The 19,276-nt window shown below is 39.1% G+C and overlaps 1 protein-coding gene across 11 annotated transcripts in view; it reads left to right on the top strand.

Annotated features, from left to right (window-relative positions):
* MEF2C (myocyte enhancer factor 2C) overlaps window positions 1–19,276 on the top strand; it is a 151,102-nt gene that overhangs the window by 93,530 nt on the left and 38,296 nt on the right. For 8 of the 11 annotated variants that reach the window (XM_047864670.1, XM_047864712.1, XM_047864715.1 and 5 more), the window contains exon 4: window positions 15,762–15,905. In XM_047864670.1, coding sequence (XP_047720626.1) covers window positions 15,762–15,905 — 144 coding nt within the window. Of the gene's footprint in view, window positions 1–15,761; window positions 15,906–15,964; window positions 16,103–19,276 lie in introns of all 11 variants that reach the window. The other 3 variants (XM_047864716.1, XM_047864704.1, XM_047864717.1) reach the window with 2 other exon arrangements.

Here is a 19,276-nt window from a genome sequence, read left to right as displayed (position 1 = left end):
GGGGAAGAAATTTCTTTTCCTTTAGAAGCCAGGATTCAGTTTGCAGACATACCGCAATAAAACAACCTGACTTTTCTGGGGTCTAAATTACAAAACTGAAATACTTCCTTATGGAGAAAAAAGATAAAAATAGCTATGCAGAAACATATCTACCCAGAAATAATTCTGAAGATCCTTTCAAAATTAGCTTCATGCTATGCACGTGCCTGCACACACACACACACACATACACACAGATATGTACACATACAGATGTAGTTAATGTGAGATTGGCAGTTTCCAGAGATGAACTCAGATATATAACTTCCATCTCACTCTGAACAAGTTCCTGTGTCCAATCAACAAAACTTTCATTGCTTTCTGTCCCTTTGGCTTCAGCAATAAAATAATTCAAGAAGGTGGAGGCAGGGGTTGCCGGTGGAGGGATTCTAACTTCTCCCAGCCACCTGCTTTAACTTCATATTTCATCTCGATATAGATTGGATTCCTCTGGCCATTAGTCAACAGTATGCATTACCTCATGGAAACAGACTTTGAACTATGTTTTGCTTCCTCTTTTAATGGTACTGTTTCCCCTCATCTTTTAACCATGGTCTTTAAAAAGAAGTGGGATTCTATTCAGAATGATGGTGATGGCTGTTTGGGGCATTTTAAAACTATTAGGTGGTTAATGTGTGGTTCATATTATTTATTCAACAGAAAATTGACTTTAAACCCATGTAAAAAGCCAAGTATCATAACTGTAAACTTCTTTTAAATGTTATACAACTTTGTTTAATTTCCATTTTCAAAAACTTCAGTTTCCCATCTGAGAGATTCATGTATTGGCCAGGCTGGGGAAGCCTCCAGAGAAAACAGGGCAACTCAGCCACTGCGGAAGCCGCGTCGGTGACTGTGGGTGGCATTTCTCTGCTGAGTCACGTTTGTGCCAGGCCTTCCCTTGGTTTTTACCAACAGAGCGGATTTTCTGACAGGATGCAAAAACCCAAGTCTTGTGGTTCTTGAAGCTCTCCTACAGTTCTCCCCTGTTCCTTGGGACTCGGGAAATTTTCCCTTTAGAAGATTCCCATCCTTTTGTGTCTTCCTTGTAGCTGTTGAAAACCTTGGGAACTTTTGCAGTCATTTCCTTCACCTCTCCTCCCTTCTGGCCTGTAAAGTAATACAGTATTATCAATCTCATTTTGAAAACAAAAGAAAGGGAAGAGCTTCTGTACCCGTGTTTTAAAAGTGGAAATTTTATAGTTCATACATGATTTCTCCATGATCCCACAGTATCGGCCAAAAAGAAACAATAGTTTCTCCATCAAAGTGTATGTTTCTTCTCTTTTTTCCCCCACCTACCCCCACAACCCCAGCAAAATGTTACCAGCATTGGTATCCCTTATCTGCCAAAACAAACTGAAGAGCTGAGCAGTTAGCTTGTGAATCTGAAGAATATAGGCACTGAACAATAGAAAGCAAACGTTTTCTATTAATAGAGAGTTAAAATTCTTGCTAGTATTATTTTAATAATTGTGACAAACATACACTTCATTTTACCCAGATACACAAAATGTTATTGCAGAGGACTTCCTTCCTAGTCCTAAAAACGTAGGAATGGAAAAACTTAAGCAGCCTTTCTTTTCAACAACCTACACCTCATTTTAACTCCATAGCTACCAACTAAATATTGAAGAGGCCTTCCCCTCTCTTCAGTGGATATTACAATAACACAATAGGAAAAACATTTTAGATAAAATTATTCATCAGAGGGGTGCCTGGGTGGCTCAGTTGGTTAAGCGTCCAACTTCAACTCAGGTCATGACCTCGCAGTTCGTGAGTTAGAGCCCTGCGTCGGGCTCCGTGCTGACAGCTCGGAGCCTGGAGTCTGCTTCAGATTCTCTCTCAATCTTTCTCTCTCTCTCTCTCTCTCTCTCTCTCTCTGCCTCTCTCTGCCCCTCCCCTGCTTGTGCTCTCTGTCTCTCAAAAACAGATAAACATTAAAAATAAAATTATTCATCAGAAGGTGAATTGTATTGCAAATATATCCCTTCATGAAAAAAATAAGATTTGTCAAACATTTCACCAATTTCAGCTGGGAGTAAGTACTCAAAGAAAACATTGGCTGGATTTAGGCAATCTTTATAATTGGACGACTTGCAGAGGGAGAATAGTGAAACAGCTGTGACAGGGTAAACCCTGGAGCTCCTATGTAGTTTATTAACTTGGTTCTACCACTTACTATAACTTTGTAAACCTCCGCAAGTGCTTGGACCGACCACCTTGCACCCCCTTTTCTTCATCTGTAGAATGCCAATCATGGGGAAGAGTAGTTATGAGGGCTTTAAAAAAAAATCCATGCAAAGCTGCAGACTCAGTTCCTGGCACATAGGAAATACTCGATTAATGGGAGGTGTTACTGCTGAGGAACAGATTCAGTTAAGGGGAAAATTAATATTTTGATAGTGCGGGAAGACTGGTTTAATTTCCTTTTCATGCCATAGAAGAGGAAATGTTGTTTTTATAATTACCTAATGAATAATATGGAAGAAATTATTGTGCAAATGAAAAATCTAAGTTTGCCACTGAGCTAACAAAATCACTGGGAATTCATAAGGTATGGAAATTGAAATACCAAACTTAGAAGTCAGGTTGCACTACATTTTCAGTGATAATGCCTGAAATTATTAAAGCCCTCGTGACTACCAAAGCCGATAGCTAACGCCATGGTGACCAGGAAGCCAAGGCCACAGAGCCTCCCCAGAGAAGGCTGTGTGGGGCTGGAGGACAGAGCAGTCTGTGGGACTGGCAGCCACCACTTGGCCTCATTGAGTTAGACAATGGGTGCCCAGCTGCTGCCAGAGTTGGATTTCAGGATGAGCAAGATTGCTGATGGCCCCATGAGAAAGCTCTATGTAAGATCATAAAGTGCTGAATCCAGACACAAAGAGAGGCCAGCTTACCTGCTGGGGGATCAGTTGATGTGCTCACTGAATAATTTTCCCTCTCCCCTTCAAAAGACCCTCAACTTCTCTCTCATTCTCATTCCCTTCCTCCCTCCCCATCCATCTATCTATCTATCTATCTATCTATCTATCTACCTACCACCGTCTTATCCTCTCTTTCCTTCTTGTCCTTCCTTTTCTTTAACATATACTCTCCATACCTCTCTGTTTTTCACTTCTCAATGCTCTCTAGGTTTTGTAGCATCGTATGAAATCCAAAGTGACTGAATGCAAAAACCGAAGAATGTTACTTATCTATGTAATGTATGAAGTCATGGGAAATGTGATTTTGTGAAGGAGTTGCTCCAAGATTCAGGGACCATGGATTCATCATATATGCATAACATTCACAGCATAAGGAAAATAAATTAAAATGAGTTTGATTTTAATTATTATTTAATTTGATTTGGAAACAAATTTAGAAAAATTTAAACCTACACATAAAATAATAAGGTAGCTTAGCCTACGTAGGCTTTGATCAGCATTTGACATTGATAATACTAGCCTTTCCAAAACATTTCTAATGAATTACATTTTATTTGAAAGTATTTCATCTAAGAGACAGGATCTCAATTTGCCAAAACGGACTGCATAGTAGGTGTTTTCAGAATCTCCTTTGTAGATAGTTTGTGTCCTATTTATTTTCAATGATTATATTCAATTCAGTATTGCCTGTGCTAATGAGAAAGGACCTTTTATTCCTTTTAAATCCAGCATAGTTAACATGGTTAACAGTCTTATATTAGTTTCAAGTGTATAGTATGCTGACTCAACAATTCTATACATTACTCAGTACTCATCATAAGTGTATTCTCAATCCCCTTCATCTATCCACCCACCCCTCCACCCACCTTATCTCTGGAAACCATCAGTTCTGTATAGTTAAGAGTCTGTTTTTTTGGTGTGTCTCTTTTTTTCTTTGTTTTGTTTCTCAAATTCCACAAATGAGTGAAATCATATGGTGTTTGTCTTTCTTTGATTGGCTTATTTCACTTAACATTATACCCTCTTTATCCATTCATGTTGTGGCAAATGGCAAAGTCTCATTCTTTTTTATGGCTGAGCAATTTTCTATCAGACTGGCCTCTGACCAGTGACCATCTCATTCATTGTATCTTGGACACTCTTTATTAAACAGGAAGTTTTCCAGTGGGGGGCGCCTAGATGGTTCAATCGGTTAAGCGTCTGACTTTGGCTCAGGTCAAGATCTCATGGTTAGTGAGTTTGAGCCTTGCATTGGGCTGTCTGCTGTCAGTGCAGAGCCTGCTTCGGATCCTCTGTCCCCCTCTCTCTCTGCGCCTCCCCCACCCTCTCTCTCTCAAAAATAAACATTTTGAAAAATTTAAAAATCTTTAACAAAAAAGTTTTCCAGTGTACAACCAATAAAATGAAAATCCCATGGGATTTTACATCAAAAGACACAAGTAATAAGGCTAGAAACCAAGGCTGCAAGCCTTTGGCAGACCTAGCAAACATTACTGATGTTGAAAGAAGAGAGAAAAGGTGCAATGTTAAAGGAAAGGTAAAGCTTGGATCCCCACTAACTTTGGCTTAATATTTCTGAGCCTCCTTATTATATGTCATCAGGCTCTCCTTGGCTGTCCAGAAGAGTCAACCGAATTGTTGCAGCATTCTACCATCAGATACTGCCCTAGTTGCTAAGGATAGAAAGCTCTCAAGAGATACTTCTTGTCTACAGGGATCTTATAATCTAGAAAATGAGACAAAAAACAAGAATGCAGAGAGCAACATTATGAAATGTGAATTACAAAGCTCTGGAGAAACACCAAAGAGTGACACATTAATTCTCTTAACTCTGTAGTCCACAGGATTCTTTCCTTTTATAATTTAACTTTATGTGTGAGGCTGGGAGAAGTGGCATTAAAGAGAGTGGGTGGTGGAGGCAAAAACTGCCTATACTCTGAGCACAAGTCCAGCAGCTGCTGTCTGTGGCTTTTCAGCCTCCATTGTGATTCCTTCTTAAATAAGAATCTCTGTCACTGCAGCCTTGTTTTTTTTTATGCTTTAGTTTATATTTGAAAGACAAGACAGAAAGAGACAGCATGAGTGCGGGGAGCAGAGGGAGAGGAAGACACAGAATCCAAAGCAGGCTCCAGGCTCTGAGCTGTCAGCACAGAGCCCAACTCAAGGCTTGAACTCACAAGCTGTGAGATCATGACCCGAGCCGAAGTTATACACTTAACCAACTGCGCCACCCAGGTGCCCCTCTTTCACTCTTTCATTAGCAACAGCAGTTTTGGTTGGGTGTCATCCATGGGTGGGACACAGCTTTCAAGTTGCTGTAGATAAAAAGGAAAAAGACAATGTTTCTACTCTTGTGGAGATTTATTCTAAAGCACCGAGGCTCTCCCTTCATCTGGCAGCCACAATAGCTGTGATGTACATATTGTTCTCACACAATCCCTTCAGTGCTCTGGGGCCCTGATCCCTCATGGTCACACGTCAGAGCAGTATGGGCATCGAGCAGTGTGTGCTAACACAGTTGTGGGTGTCACTCTCTCGGATGGCTCATCCTTCAGAATTAGCTTGTAGGCTAGTTTTCTCAGGGCATACTCACAGGGTGTGCTAGCTGGGAAGGCAAAGGCTAAGAGGCCCTTTCCCATCATTACTATCCAATCATTCTAGAATAACCAAAATCAAAACTTTTCCATCTGAAAGTGTCTATATAGAATGGCGTATAGCCACTCATTGGTGAGCCGGCTGGTTTATCAGGAGAGAGATAAATCAATTAGAAAAAAAATTGTTTGAATGTCTGGTACTATGGGGAAGGAGTTGAAGATTCCATAAATAAAATCTGTGTTCACAATCTAGAATTGGTCCCTAAAAATCTCTCTGCCATTTAATAAACAGAGGGATAGAACAGAACTTGGGGAAGTATTTTCAGTCATATCCCAGGCTGAAATCTATTATTGGTGCATATAAGACCTAGAAACTACAACAGCAGGAGTGAATGGCAAACAGGAGTTTCCCCCATCAGTCCAAGGGCCAGCCCAAGAGAGAAGTGGACCAGGGTCAAGCCCACTGGAACTCTTTACTCTCTTCAGCCTGGCAGAGGCCTAGGGTAGGAGATTGGTGTTAGGAAAAGAAGCAATTTAACCTTCATCTGGAAGTTCCTCGCTATCTCAGAAATGAGGATTTGGGTATCTCAAGTACAGTTCTCAGGTGTGATCAAAACTGTCATGACACAAGTCAGTCAGTTGTGAACCTCGCATCTTCTTCTGTGTTCCCTTATTGAACACAGTCTGCTTTTCACATAATCTAGTGGTAAACTGCAGATCCCAACTAACAGATTCTTCAAATCACATCAAAGGTAATGCCCTTTCTCCTAAAGGAGAACCTAGAAATAGAGAAGACAATCCCCAAAAGCACCTCTTGCAGTACTTTCTCAATATGTTATGTCTTCCTGGTGGTGACTGAGAGTACCGGGAGCTGGAAAGGAACAGCCCGTCCTACACAGAACTCTGAGCAATCGTAAACACACACACACACAAACATGACCATTTGCACCCCCTATATAATAGTCTCTGTGTCACCTCCACTGTTTCCACTGCCAAAAGGATATTCTATTGCCACAATCATGAAGTGATTTTAGAACTTGCTTTAACTTACCAGAACTTGTGTTCTGTGCATTTTTCACTTAATGTTATTAAAACAAATAAATAACCCTGCCATCTTAGGAGACTACCCAACTCATTTCAGCAAGTCTGACAGTGTTAGAAAGTATGACTGTCAGGCTTGTTTGCTTGTTCATTTATGTGGTAAACAGTTACAAGAACATTTACTGAGCCCACATGTATTACTCCAGCCCTCTAGCAGGAACCAGAGATACCCAACTCTTACAGAACTCACTACCTAGTGGTGAAGCAGACATGTCAGTCGATAACATGAGAAGGGGGTCCCCAAGTGCCTAGACAGAGCTTCACGGGGCAAGTGATGGCATTAGGTAACAGGTGGCCTAGGATGACTAAGGTTCGTATATCAGAGAGCAGAAGTAAACATATTCTAGACAGGAATGAATGACATATCAAAACAGTGTTATTACAAGACCTACCTGACTTGGGAAATGGTAGGAAGTTCCCCATTGATGAAACCCAGAGTGCTAAGGGAGAAGAGAAGGAATGAGGCTGGAGAAGAAGGGGAGGACTTGCTGTGAAAACTAGTGGTTGTGGCCATTGGGAGCCGCCATGGTTTATAAGGAAAACACTGCTACGATTACATTTGCATTGCAGGAGACCCTGCCAAAAGTAGGATGAAGGATTGACTGGAAAGTGGGATCAGAGGACAGACTGAGGATGGGAGACCAAACAGAAAAAATAGTAATTGTTGAGTCAAGAGATGGTGGAGTCAAGGGTGACTTCTGGATTTCCGGCTTGGATAACTAGGTTGTGAGGTTTTCCAGGAAAAGAAAGATGGGAGGGGAATGGATGAAGGGATAGGTTATACTCAACAACATAAGTGGTGAAATAAATGAGAAGAAGAGATCGTGGGAATCCTGTAGAAATGAGGAAGTATGGTGACTGAAAATGGCAGTCCTGAGCTGATGATAAATATAGGTAGTGGGGGCTACTCCCACATCATGACTAATCATGCACTGACCCAACTTGAATAAAAAGGCATTTACAGCTAGATAAGAGCCAACTTGGAAACAAAAATAATGATTTAACTTATGTATATACATATACATCTTCTTTTGTTAAAATAAGTCATTAATGGTTTTTAAAAGATGCTTCAACGTGTTATTTTTAAAGAATCAGTGCTCCCAATATTCTTCCTTTTTTGTCCCCGTAACCTATTTGCAAGTAAAATGCCATAGTTGAAAAAGGTTAGTAGGTGAGGTTACGTTTATATTTTAGACTTTCAAAAATCCTCCTTCCCAATCTTTGTTAATTTACTCCTCTCCTCTCTTTCCCAACCTTTGTTTAATTTGTTAGTTCTGTCCTATCTTTTCCTTCCTTATTTAAGAAGTCAGTAACATCATTCATTCTTCAAACCCACTTCCAATTTAATCCTTCATATGCCAGCCCTTTATTTTTTTTATCCCATCTTTTATTTTTTTAGCTTGCTTTTAGAAAGACGATTAAGATTAACTGCATATTTTAGCATGCATTTCAATCATTATATATTAAATGTTCCCTGCTTAGTACTTTACTTCAGATCTCTCTTGGATTCAGAATATCAGGGAGCATTTCATAGCTAAGCGTGCCAAACTTCTCCATCTCAATCCTTTTCCCGTCCAGCCTCATGATGCATGCCTTGTCCAGGTTCCAGAAGAGGTGTGGTGGAAGAATTCCTAACAAAAACATCAACCCACTGACCTATCCTGAGGCAGCCTGAATCATCTGATTGGCCCTAAAATCACCCTGATTTTCCATGAATCCTCCAGGCTAAGGTTGGCCCAGAATAAGACCAATGTCAAAGCCCGGGAGAATAGTGGAGCAGTAGACCAACATCCAAAAATGGGGGAAAAAGATGAACTTTGCCCAAGAATTTTAAAACATGCTTATTTCAAATTTATAGGATCTGATTCACATTCACAAAAGTTTCCCCATGCTCTTCACTGTAAGGTTTCTGTTTTTGTTTTTCTACCCTTACACATTCTGCCTAGAATACCACTCCCTTTTTTTCTTCCATGCTGAATTCTGTGCCCTCTCTTCTGCTACTCGTTTCAAGGGCTGAGATTATATGATTATGGCTTTTTTACCTTAAAGCTTTCGTGAATGCATAGTTCTTTCTGACACTCTGTATTCAGACCAGTACCCTAATTTTTAAGTGTTTAATGATATAAATCTCCTGAGTTATAATCAGCTTCATACTGCATTGTTTTCTCACTTAAAAATGATACTTTTCAGGTGGTGTGTGGGTGGTTAAGCATCCGACTGCAACTCAGGTCATGATCTCACGGTTTGTGGGTTTGAGCCCCAGGTCCGGCTCTGTGCTGACAGTTCAGAGCCTGGAGGCTGCTTCAGATTCTGTGTCTCCCTCTCCCTGCTCCTCCGCTGCTCACACTCTGTGTCTCTCTCTCAAAAGTAAATAAACATTAAAAAAAATTTACAAAAGTGATACATTTCAAAAAGTAGTTGATTTATAATAGTTACTTTAAAAGAGCAAAATAATAATGGAGTTTTAACATAATGTGAAATAGTAATATAAAATGGTGAAAAAGAAATGACAATTGAAAAAATACACACTGAGACTCCTCTGCCTCTAGGATCTGAGCATTCTTTCCTGTTGTGTTCGTCCATCCATTCAGTCTCTCATTAATGCTGCAAACATTTATTAAGCTTCTCCCATGTGCCAGGCCTGTGCTAAGTCCTGGTGATACAAAATGACTCGTAAACAATCCCTAAGCTCCGGGAGTTCACTTATGGAAAGAAAACCATGTAAACAGAAATTCTTAATCATATCTTCAGGAATGCATCTTTGTATCCAGAAGACCTCACGTAACACCGGACACATAGTAGCACTTAGTAAATATATATCAAGAGGTCTGGATCCCACTGCCATTTCTGCCTCCGGCCAGACAGACAGCTTTGGTCCAGTCTTGAAATATCTGCATACACTAACATTAAAGTGGAAATGTGTGTTCTGTTCATTCAACAAGCATTTCTTAAGCATCTACAAATGTGTCAGTCTCTGTTCTATATTGAAACTCCAAAAGTGAAGAAAGGAAGGCACTTTGTTAATTGCTTCATGAGCTAGCAAGGGAGACAAAACATAAGTAATAATATGCGATAAAGGCTCTAATAGGAAAATGTATACAATGAGTGAGTACATGAATGAGGGAGAAATCAATTCAGCTCTGGTGATCAGAGAAGTCTACAAAGAGGAGCTAATGTGTTAGCTCTGCCTTGAAGGAGGACTGTCCAAATCCAAGGAACAATAGTGGTGGGCTCATTCCAGAAGCCCAGCTTGAGCAAGGACACGCGATGTGAAAGACCAATTGATTAGGCACCATTAATTCTCCCCCTGGAAGACATGAGGAGGATCCTTGGTGATCTAGTCCAGTATTAGAGTACCAGTAGTTCTAGGAACTATCACCATCTGATTGTTTTTATGAAACAATTTGTGGTTATTAAAAGGCATGGGTGGGTGTTTATGTTGTATACATTAAAAGTCTTCAAATCTTTAATTAGTCCCTTTTATTTCTATTATTTAAAGATGAAGAATTGTTCAGTGAAAAAAATTTCAAGTCCAATATTACGATTATCTTTTCAGGAAAGGAATAAAATGAAGCAATGAAAATCTCCAGCGCTTCCCAGCCTTTCCTCAGTAGGAGTTAATATCTAGTTAGAATGAGCATTAATTACCTAGAGGAAATATACTGTTAAGGTTTATATTTTCAATTTTTTATTAATATTTTCACCACTAATGAATAAGTTGGGATAAATTTTAGTTTTTTATAGTCTGTACTAGATATGATTTGCTTGTCTAATTAAAGTCTACCTAGTGATTGTAGTAACTTTGCAGTATTTTAATGTGTCTTTTCATTTCTATATTAAGAACAAAGAAGAACTACGGAACAGGAAAGATAGTGCAGACAATGCTTACAGTTTTGGTAATTAAAACCTATGGAGAAATTTCTTTCTACCTGATCTTTCCCCTAAGTAATCTGTGCTAGAAATCACACACACACACACACACACACACACGCACAGCACATATTATAGGACAGTTCAAAGATTTTTAATTTAAATTTGTGCTGCCTGCTTCTCTAAAACATCAGTGCACCAAACAGTATCTGTGTGTAATAATATTGCTGACGGTATTTTAAGTGAAGGAAGTCCTTGCACACAGATCGCCCTGATGGCCACTCCCCACGGGGCTCAGGGCTGCTGGGACTAACAAGGCACTTGGGAGCAGCACACAGCTGTGGGAGGGTGTTTACAAAATACCCTCAGAAACTTCACTTACAGGCAGTGTCCACTTCAGCTGCACCTCCTTTTCCTATATCGATTTAGTACTTTCTACAGATTATTCTGCTTGCTAAGAGCGAATGCTTATTTTCATAAAGCTATGAAAGACACGCGCGAAAATGATTTAGAATGAAAGAAAAGGAAACTACCTTTTCTAAGTTGATGCCTTTTTTTTTTCTTGGCTTTTGTGTGAACATGACATTCATGCAACTAGCAGAGATAATTCCTGACACATCAACACTCTGAAGGAAGGGTAATGCTAGCTGTACAAGAAAGGTTGATTATTTGGCTTTTAAGAAAATTAATGAGTATTTTGGGGCTTTTAGCAAAAGGATTTGAAATTGCTGCTGTAGAGCGGGTAGGTACAAAGAAAGGAAGATGATGAAGATATGTATTCTTGAGGACTAATACTGCAGGCATGGAAAGAAGTTGAACGATTGGAAGCTTTAATCTGTGATGGTGGCTCTAAAAGAAACTTAATTTTATGTAGATAGCAAAAATATAAAATATATAGCTTCAAAAAAAAGAAAAGAAAAGAAAATATATAGCTTCATTTAATTGAAAAAGACCAATAACTTAGTTATTTCTTTATTACTAACAAGAAATAATTATAAAAAGGGAAATCAGTTTTAACCATTGTATACAGAAGGGATTTGATAACATAATGCCTAAGATGAGAAATGAGAGCTCCATGTGGCATTCTTTTTCATTTATATTCCTTTCAGTAACGAAATGGAATCTGTTCCCTACATCTATTTCATTAGAATTTTTGAAGCACCTGTCACCTATCATCATCAGTTTATATGTATTTCAAGTTGTCTTGATGAACAAATGTACTAATGCAGGGTCCATATGTCCACATGTCTGGGAGGGGAGATTCCACGTGGTTTTTGGATTACCTGTCTGGACTCCTTTTCCCGTTTATTGTTTGGAGTATGTCACCTTCTGTCAATCTAATTACTTCTCTAAGAAACGGCTGTTCTCAGCTCACTGCATGACAATCTCTGCCTTGTGAAAACATCCCAGAAGCCTCTGCAGTCAATTGATCTACCCCAAAAGTGTCACTCTCACATGGAAAGTTGAATTCAGTATACAGACTCACTCAAGATTTACAGAGTTCTCTGAGGGAAGATTTTCTTTAGATACGTAGCCAGAGAAGCTGGTTTCAGTAGATCTCTTGCCTTCTCTTGACATACAGAATAAATCTTTTCAAAACGTAGTCAGCTGAGAGACACAATATATACAGCCAAGACTTCTAGCCCCTGTAATAATAATGATGATGATGGTGATGATGATTTAAGTGCCTACATTACCTGACCAATAACATTTGTAAAAGATCAGGGAAGCTTTCAAAGACCAGAGGCAGAGATTTTGATTTTTCAAAAAAAAAAAAAAAAAAAAAAAAAAAAGGCCTGAAGAATAATGCTTATTTACCCAGTTAGCAGTCCCTTTAGTTTATACTGACTGTTTATTACTGTGATAAAGACAGACTTGGCTGAATCTAACAGTAATTCTTTTGCCATCCCCAAACAGCTATAGATTTTTAATATAATAAAGATAAGACTGCCCATATAGTTCCACATTCACATGATAGTATTTAAGTTTGTGCCATCGCATCCATTTTCAGAGCTTTGTAATTCTACCATAATCATCTGTTCTTGGCAGAAATGTGGTCTACAAGCTCTCAGTTGAGGATAATATTTTTGAACAATTTTTTCAGTGTTCTAGTTATGTGATTATGGGAACTTGGAACTCAGTATTAATTTGCTCTTGGATTTTGTATTTCTATATCTCAGAATGCCCCCCTTTTTAAATAATGCAATTTAACTTGAAATAAGACTGCAATACACCTTTCGCTCTTAGAGATATTTCATTACTTAAATACTGGTGATATTCAATGAAAGATAATGTAATTAGATGCAAAAAGAATTTATTAAGAGAAAAGGAGCTGCTGTTACCCTTCCCCCTCACCGTTGTTTCCTTTGTGACTTCATGGCACTAGCTTTGTTTGCTTAACAGTTTATGTAATTCTTTAGGTACAAAATGAGCTCTTGATCTAATTGATTTTTTAATCCAAAAAACTGATAAGTGCTTTATTGAGTAATAAGCATTCCCACTCTAAAATTTGACATCTAAGAAATACCAATATTTTAGCAATATTCTCATTCTTAAAGTTTTCCCACAGCCTAATTTTTAAATTTTTCTGCCTAATTTATTTCAGCGTTCACTCTACTGCTATAGTCACATATGAGTGGGAGACATCTATTCCACATCCCTCACTTTACGAGTGTGGGAAAGGCTGGGCAGGGGAAGGTGGCCCCACGTCGCTCACGGCAGGAGGCTGAAAGGCCAGTCATGCTTGGCCATGCTGGTTTGAGACCCGGCATGAGGTTTCCCTAAACTCTACATGAAGCACTTGTGAGAGATAATGAGTTAACATTTGTGGAGATCTTTCAATGAACTGTAATTGATGTTTGAATTTTTATAAACTGAAGGCAGTATCTCCCCTCAAAAGCTTCATAAGAATATTTAGCACACATGTATGTGCCAGATGGATAGTAATGACAGTTGATAGGCCTCTCCTAGCCCTTGCGTTCTGTTGTCAAAAATATGCACATCAAAACAACTATAATTTTTACAATAAGATTTATTGGGTAATTTTTTAGGGTGCACATTGAAGAATCTACTGTCTAGATAAGACTATAAATTAATGTTCTATAAGATAAGATTTTAAACTGAAGGTTTATATAAGAATATTCCTATTATGCCTTATAGAAATATAGGCAGATTTTGAAAATTCTCAGATAATATTTTCTTGACCTGACATCTTTCCCTACAAAGGTGAATTTTTATGAAAAATATGTGGAGTATGATGCAAGGCACTGCAAAATTATTCTTAAAAGCTCAAGGATATATGGAGATCAAAGCAGAAACATCATAATATAACAAATAGTTATCACCCAGAAGAATATGCTTGTGGTTGAGATAATGCTAACAAAACAGCCTAAAACAGGAAATTAAGTTAGTGAATAAAACTATTATTGTAATGTATTGTGACATTCTTTGTAATATTATTTTAAGAACTCTCCAGAGGTATTTATTCTGGATAAAAATGATGGCTATAGATCTGTGGTAGGGGGACAGGTGGCCCCACCAATTATAAATTCCCAAAGATTATAAATGTATATATATATTATCATCTTGTGTCAAAATACTCATTTTAATATTCAAACATTATACCACATAATAAGCTGTAACCATATGTTTATTTGTTATATTATACCACAATAACATTAATAAATATTTACAGAGCTGCAGTGTCTCATAGATGTATTTGAAATTGTAGCTCTCTTAGTTTGATTTTAAGTGAAACTCTTTAGTGCCTCAGAAAAAAACTAATTTTAAGTGTTACATTTGTTACACATTGATAAGAGCCAAGGAGTTTAAATTGTTAAGACTGACACTCCCTTTATAACTCATGTTGTTTTATTTATTTTCCCCAATTGCATGAATTAAAGATGGAGTGTTATCTCAGCTTTGAATTCCTTAGCTTGATGTCACAGCTTTTGCTTTATTTGTATGTGAATTCTGTCTTTAATAAAGATGAGCTCCGCTGAACTTTCCATTAATGAGAGACACTTACGTACCCAACTCTTTAAAAACGATTTTGGTAGTACCAGGAAAATTCAGAAATGTTGCCAGTCTATTAATAATTGACACGACACGGCATGCTGTGTGATTAATCAGAAGTTTTATGATCTCTAAAAACATAACATGTTCTTTGTAAATCAGATGATGTACAATTAACTTGACAACCATCAGTTAAAAGGAAAGAGAGAGAGAGAGAGAGGGAGAGGGAGAGAGAGAGGGAAAGTAAAACTCAGGACTCCTGACTCATACTTTTTCCATGTTACATACGTATTTATCCTTCTGTGACAGCTGAGACTAGACCAGACCTACATTCAGGAGACAGGAGGTTCAGGATAAGGCACCGACTTTTCACTTTCATGTGTCAGGAGACAGTCTCAGGGTGACCTTACTCAGCTGGAACCAGGAAGAACTTTTGCTAGTTTGATAGTTGTTGACTTAGGTACCTACTTTCAGCATTCCCTGGCTTCCTTATCCAGCTGATGGTAAGCTAAGCTCAGGTGTTGTGACTTTTCTTTCAGCCTATGTTTAGGCAGGTAACTTCTCAGCATTACCACTCTCAATACATATTTTCACAAGTATAGAACTCTAAACAAACTACACAGAGGTAAATCTCCTTACGATCACAGCGTCTGAACGTTCTCACTGGGTACTTTGTGAGAATATGAGCTGGGTTCTCTTACGGCATTTTGCTGTCAAGTGCATATCCTAAGGGGGTGGCAGGACACCATGAGTACCAACAATTATGCTAAACCTGAACTAGAGCTCTGTTTCTGACATTTCTGCTTTTGTCGTGATCACAGATTCTGAAATCATTGTGTAATGCCCTAATTTCTAGTTTTCCTGTGGGAAGATAGTGTTGCAATTTGCCACCTTACTCGTATTCTTCTGTAATTGTCTCTCACTGGATGTTTGAAGCATGTATGAATTCTGTACCATGAAATTTCAGCCCTCATGCCATCTTTGTTTATTGACTGAATTTGGTTGTAAGCGGAATATTGCCCTTTTATTTTTCTGTAACTAGCAATGAGTGCACTTTTGAAATCACTCATGGGTTCTCTCTATGGTTTCTTTAATGTAAAAAAGTGTATGTAATAAAAACCCGAAATACTGGACAGCTTGAACTTCTATAACACCCCTGAATGTCTCTTACAGCCTCTGTCTAGGTTTGAACTTTCCAAATTATGTATTTCAGACGTTGAGAAAGAAGGGCCTTAATGGCTGTGACAGCCCAGATCCCGATGCAGACGATTCAGTAGGTCACAGCCCTGAGTCTGAGGACAAGTACAGGAAAATTAACGAAGATATTGATCTAATGATCAGCAGGCAAAGATTGTGTGTAAGTACTCGGAACACCCTTCATTTTTTTTACTCTTGATATTTCTCTGAACCTGGCAGGCCTTGAACAAGAAAGAGAACAAAGGCTGTGAAAGCCCCGATCCCGACTCCTCTTATGCACTCACCCCACGCACTGAAGAAAAATACAAAAAAATTAATGAAGAATTTGATAATATGATCAAGAGTCATAAAATTCCTGTAAGTACCAAAGGTAGATGGCTGGTCTGCTGATAACCGCTGCAGTAACATACCTTAACCCTTTCAGTGATGACTTTCTGTAAGAAGCATTGGAAAGTCAAACCAATAAAATAGCCATCTCACCCCACAAGGCAGTGCATTTAGAAAGCAAACCCCGAGGGATGCTGAAATTATGTAATCTAAAAGAGTTGCCATCCAGAAGTTCATTCAGAGGTAGAATATTTACAGGAAGAAGAGAAAGAACTATGCAACATGCCCTGAATTTACACAATCTTTTAAACACACAGCTCACACAAATCACAGTGCAGTAGTAAAACTCTGGAATGTCCTTCTGAACAAGCTTGAAGATTTACTATAGAACATATGTATATTTGTTCTGAGACCGGATACACGATGGGAGCCACAGTTCTCTCATGTAAACTGGCCATCAGCCCCCCAAAGAAAAGCTTGGTTCCAAATAAAGCTTCTTCAGCCCCTCTCCCTAAACATGAGATTCAGCAACAGCACTGAAGGGTTAAAGCTAATGCTCGCTGCAGGGAAACAGACTGCATGAAAACCTAATGGTAAGATTTCAACATGTTTGTGTGCTGGGGTGATTTTAAAGCTTTATCAGAATATTCGCTTTGCCTACACCAACATTTTCCATGCTTTAACATTTGGCTAAATTTTGTCTTAACCAAGTCAAAAAATTTCTAACAATCAATCATATGCCTTGCCAGATATTTAAGAGAAATAACTCTGCATGTATTATTTTGTTTGCCCACAGAATGAGGGGAAACGTACATACCTTTTATTATATTCTGTCATCAATCAAATGATGTTAATTTTATGACATAAAAGTGATGAAACTCAGAGGCTCACATGCTTTCTGAATAACCAATGTTAGTGTCTGAAACCCTCATTTTATACAAGCTCTTCAGTGGGTAATTAATTCCTTTCTCAAAAAAAGAACATTTTTTGTAAGTTAGCAAGATACCCTAAACTTGAGGGTTGGGAAAGATTCGGCAGTTGAAAATATGCCTCAGCAATTATAAGTGCAGATATTTGGGGACAAGAGCTCTAGGCTAAGTCCACAACTACACTTACAGGATAAATTAATGCCTTACACATAGTAGGTGTACAACCAACCTGTATTGAATTAAAAGGAACACTTTAAATGTTATTTATAAAATGTGTGAATATTAAACTTTCTATCTTCATCAGTATGTCTGCTTCTTTTGTTAAGTGAAATAATGTCAGCGGAAGAGATTTTGTTGAATCATTATTAATATATTGTATCATGAAAGAAAGCTTAAGTGCCTTAAATTCTTAAAGGTTTCATAAAACCGAGTACTGTATACAACACACCCACAGTGGGCACTTTATTCAAAAATAACGTATTTCCCATCAGATGCAGTCATGCATACCTGTTATACCCAGAATTCTTACGTGATAAAATACCCATTGAGATTTTATTTTGCCCAGAAGAAGGAAGGAAGCAGTTCCCTTGAGCCAATTTTTTTAATGTTTACTTATTTACTTTTGAGAGAGAGCACAAGCGAGGGAGGGACAGAGAGTGAGAGTGAGAGAGAGAGAGAGAGAGAGAGAGAGAGAGACCTAGAATCTGAAGCAGGCTCCAGGTTCCCAGCGGCCAGCTCCGTGCCTGACATGGGGCTCGAACCCATGAACCGTGAGATCATGACCTGAGCCAAAGTCGGACACTCAACTGACTGAGCCACCCAGGTGCCCCTCCGTTGGGCCAATTTTTAGTTCTTACAGGCTGAGTTTCTCCAGCTATACAATACACTGTTTAGAGCTGCCAGGCACAAAGGTTTGTGAATATAAGATTGTCGGTGTCTGCGACAGGAGGAATCCCCTGCACAGCTAGGAAAGAGCAGTAGTATGTGTATTACAGCGGATCTCTCTCCCTGGATCAGTCTCCCTGGCCATGTTCTTAAATGAGTATGAGGCTTTAACCCCCAAAGCTCTGGGAGAATGCCCATATTTGCACACTGGATCCTTTTTCCCATGCTTTAGGAGTAAGAGGTGTGATGCATACCTCAGCTCCCTTGCAGTATTTCATCCCGTCCTGTAAAGAGTTCAAAATCAGGATACATGATTTCTTAAGAGGTGCAGTGGTGTGTGGTGGGGGATGAAAACCACATGAGAGTTTAGAGGTCGGGCTGTGAGAAGGACTACACAGCTCCTAGCTGTGCCGCTGAGTCTTCCTCTCTGTAGTAAGTGCTTCAGCCGCCACGATGAAAAGCGCAGTTTTCGCACATCGCTTTCAGTTGCTGGAAGTAAATTTTGTTGAAAGTTTCCACAGCTGCTAAAACATTTACAGCAGGGCAAGGACACTCTGCCCTTTGTATGTAGGGAGTGTCTCCACCTCTCTAAAAACATTACAAGACTGTTTTTCTATTTCAAAGACCCGGTTTGAAGAGTTTCCCTTTTAAAATAGAAAATTTAATATTGCAAGCGCCTGTTATGATATAATTTATGCCCATATTCCTCAATTACATGAAATAATCCATGGATGATTTGGAATCTTGTTGACCAGCATTTCCTCACGCGGGGCTTGCCACGGTTCATGCTGGGCATCACAGCAAGAAAGAACAGTTCCATTTGAGGAACCAGGGATTAGGAAATGGGCTGAAGGAAGGAGGGGTGGTTGCAAGATTGGTTGAGAGAGAACAAGAAGGGAGGAAGTGGAAGGAGTATGTGTTTTCTTCAAATAGGAGACTGTGAAGACCAGGAAACACTGCTGTAAGTAGGAGCAAGGAAAGAGTTAAAGGCCTGGAGATTATCTGCAAAGGAGGAATGCTCCAGGGAAGGAAAAGATCAGAGGTATCAGCGATGGAGGTAAAATGGCAAAGCCACTCCAGGAAGGGGAGGATGGGATCGGAACAGGAAGAGCACAGAGTTACAGGTAGACCCGTGACCTAGTTAAGGGGGTAGATGGGCAGAGTGAAGCTGACTGTACCACCACTGGTGACTTCTCTGTTTTGTACTGAATTTAACGTCTATAGATAGTGAGGTGGGGCACTAAGTGCTGAGAAGAGGACCAAGAACGATGAAGGTGTAGACATTGCGAGAAAGCGAGCATGAGAAGGGAAAGAGCAAGTACAGGCCAGAGTCGTCAGGCAACCTTGCGGAGATTTGGATATCAGCAATTAGTAGTCACTAGTCAGCAGA

This window comes from Prionailurus viverrinus, chromosome A1 (genome assembly GCF_022837055.1).
Source record: "Prionailurus viverrinus isolate Anna chromosome A1, UM_Priviv_1.0, whole genome shotgun sequence".
In the NCBI taxonomy this organism is placed as follows: domain Eukaryota; kingdom Metazoa; phylum Chordata; class Mammalia; order Carnivora; family Felidae; genus Prionailurus; species Prionailurus viverrinus.
This window is presented reverse-complemented; position numbering and strand designations above follow the sequence as displayed.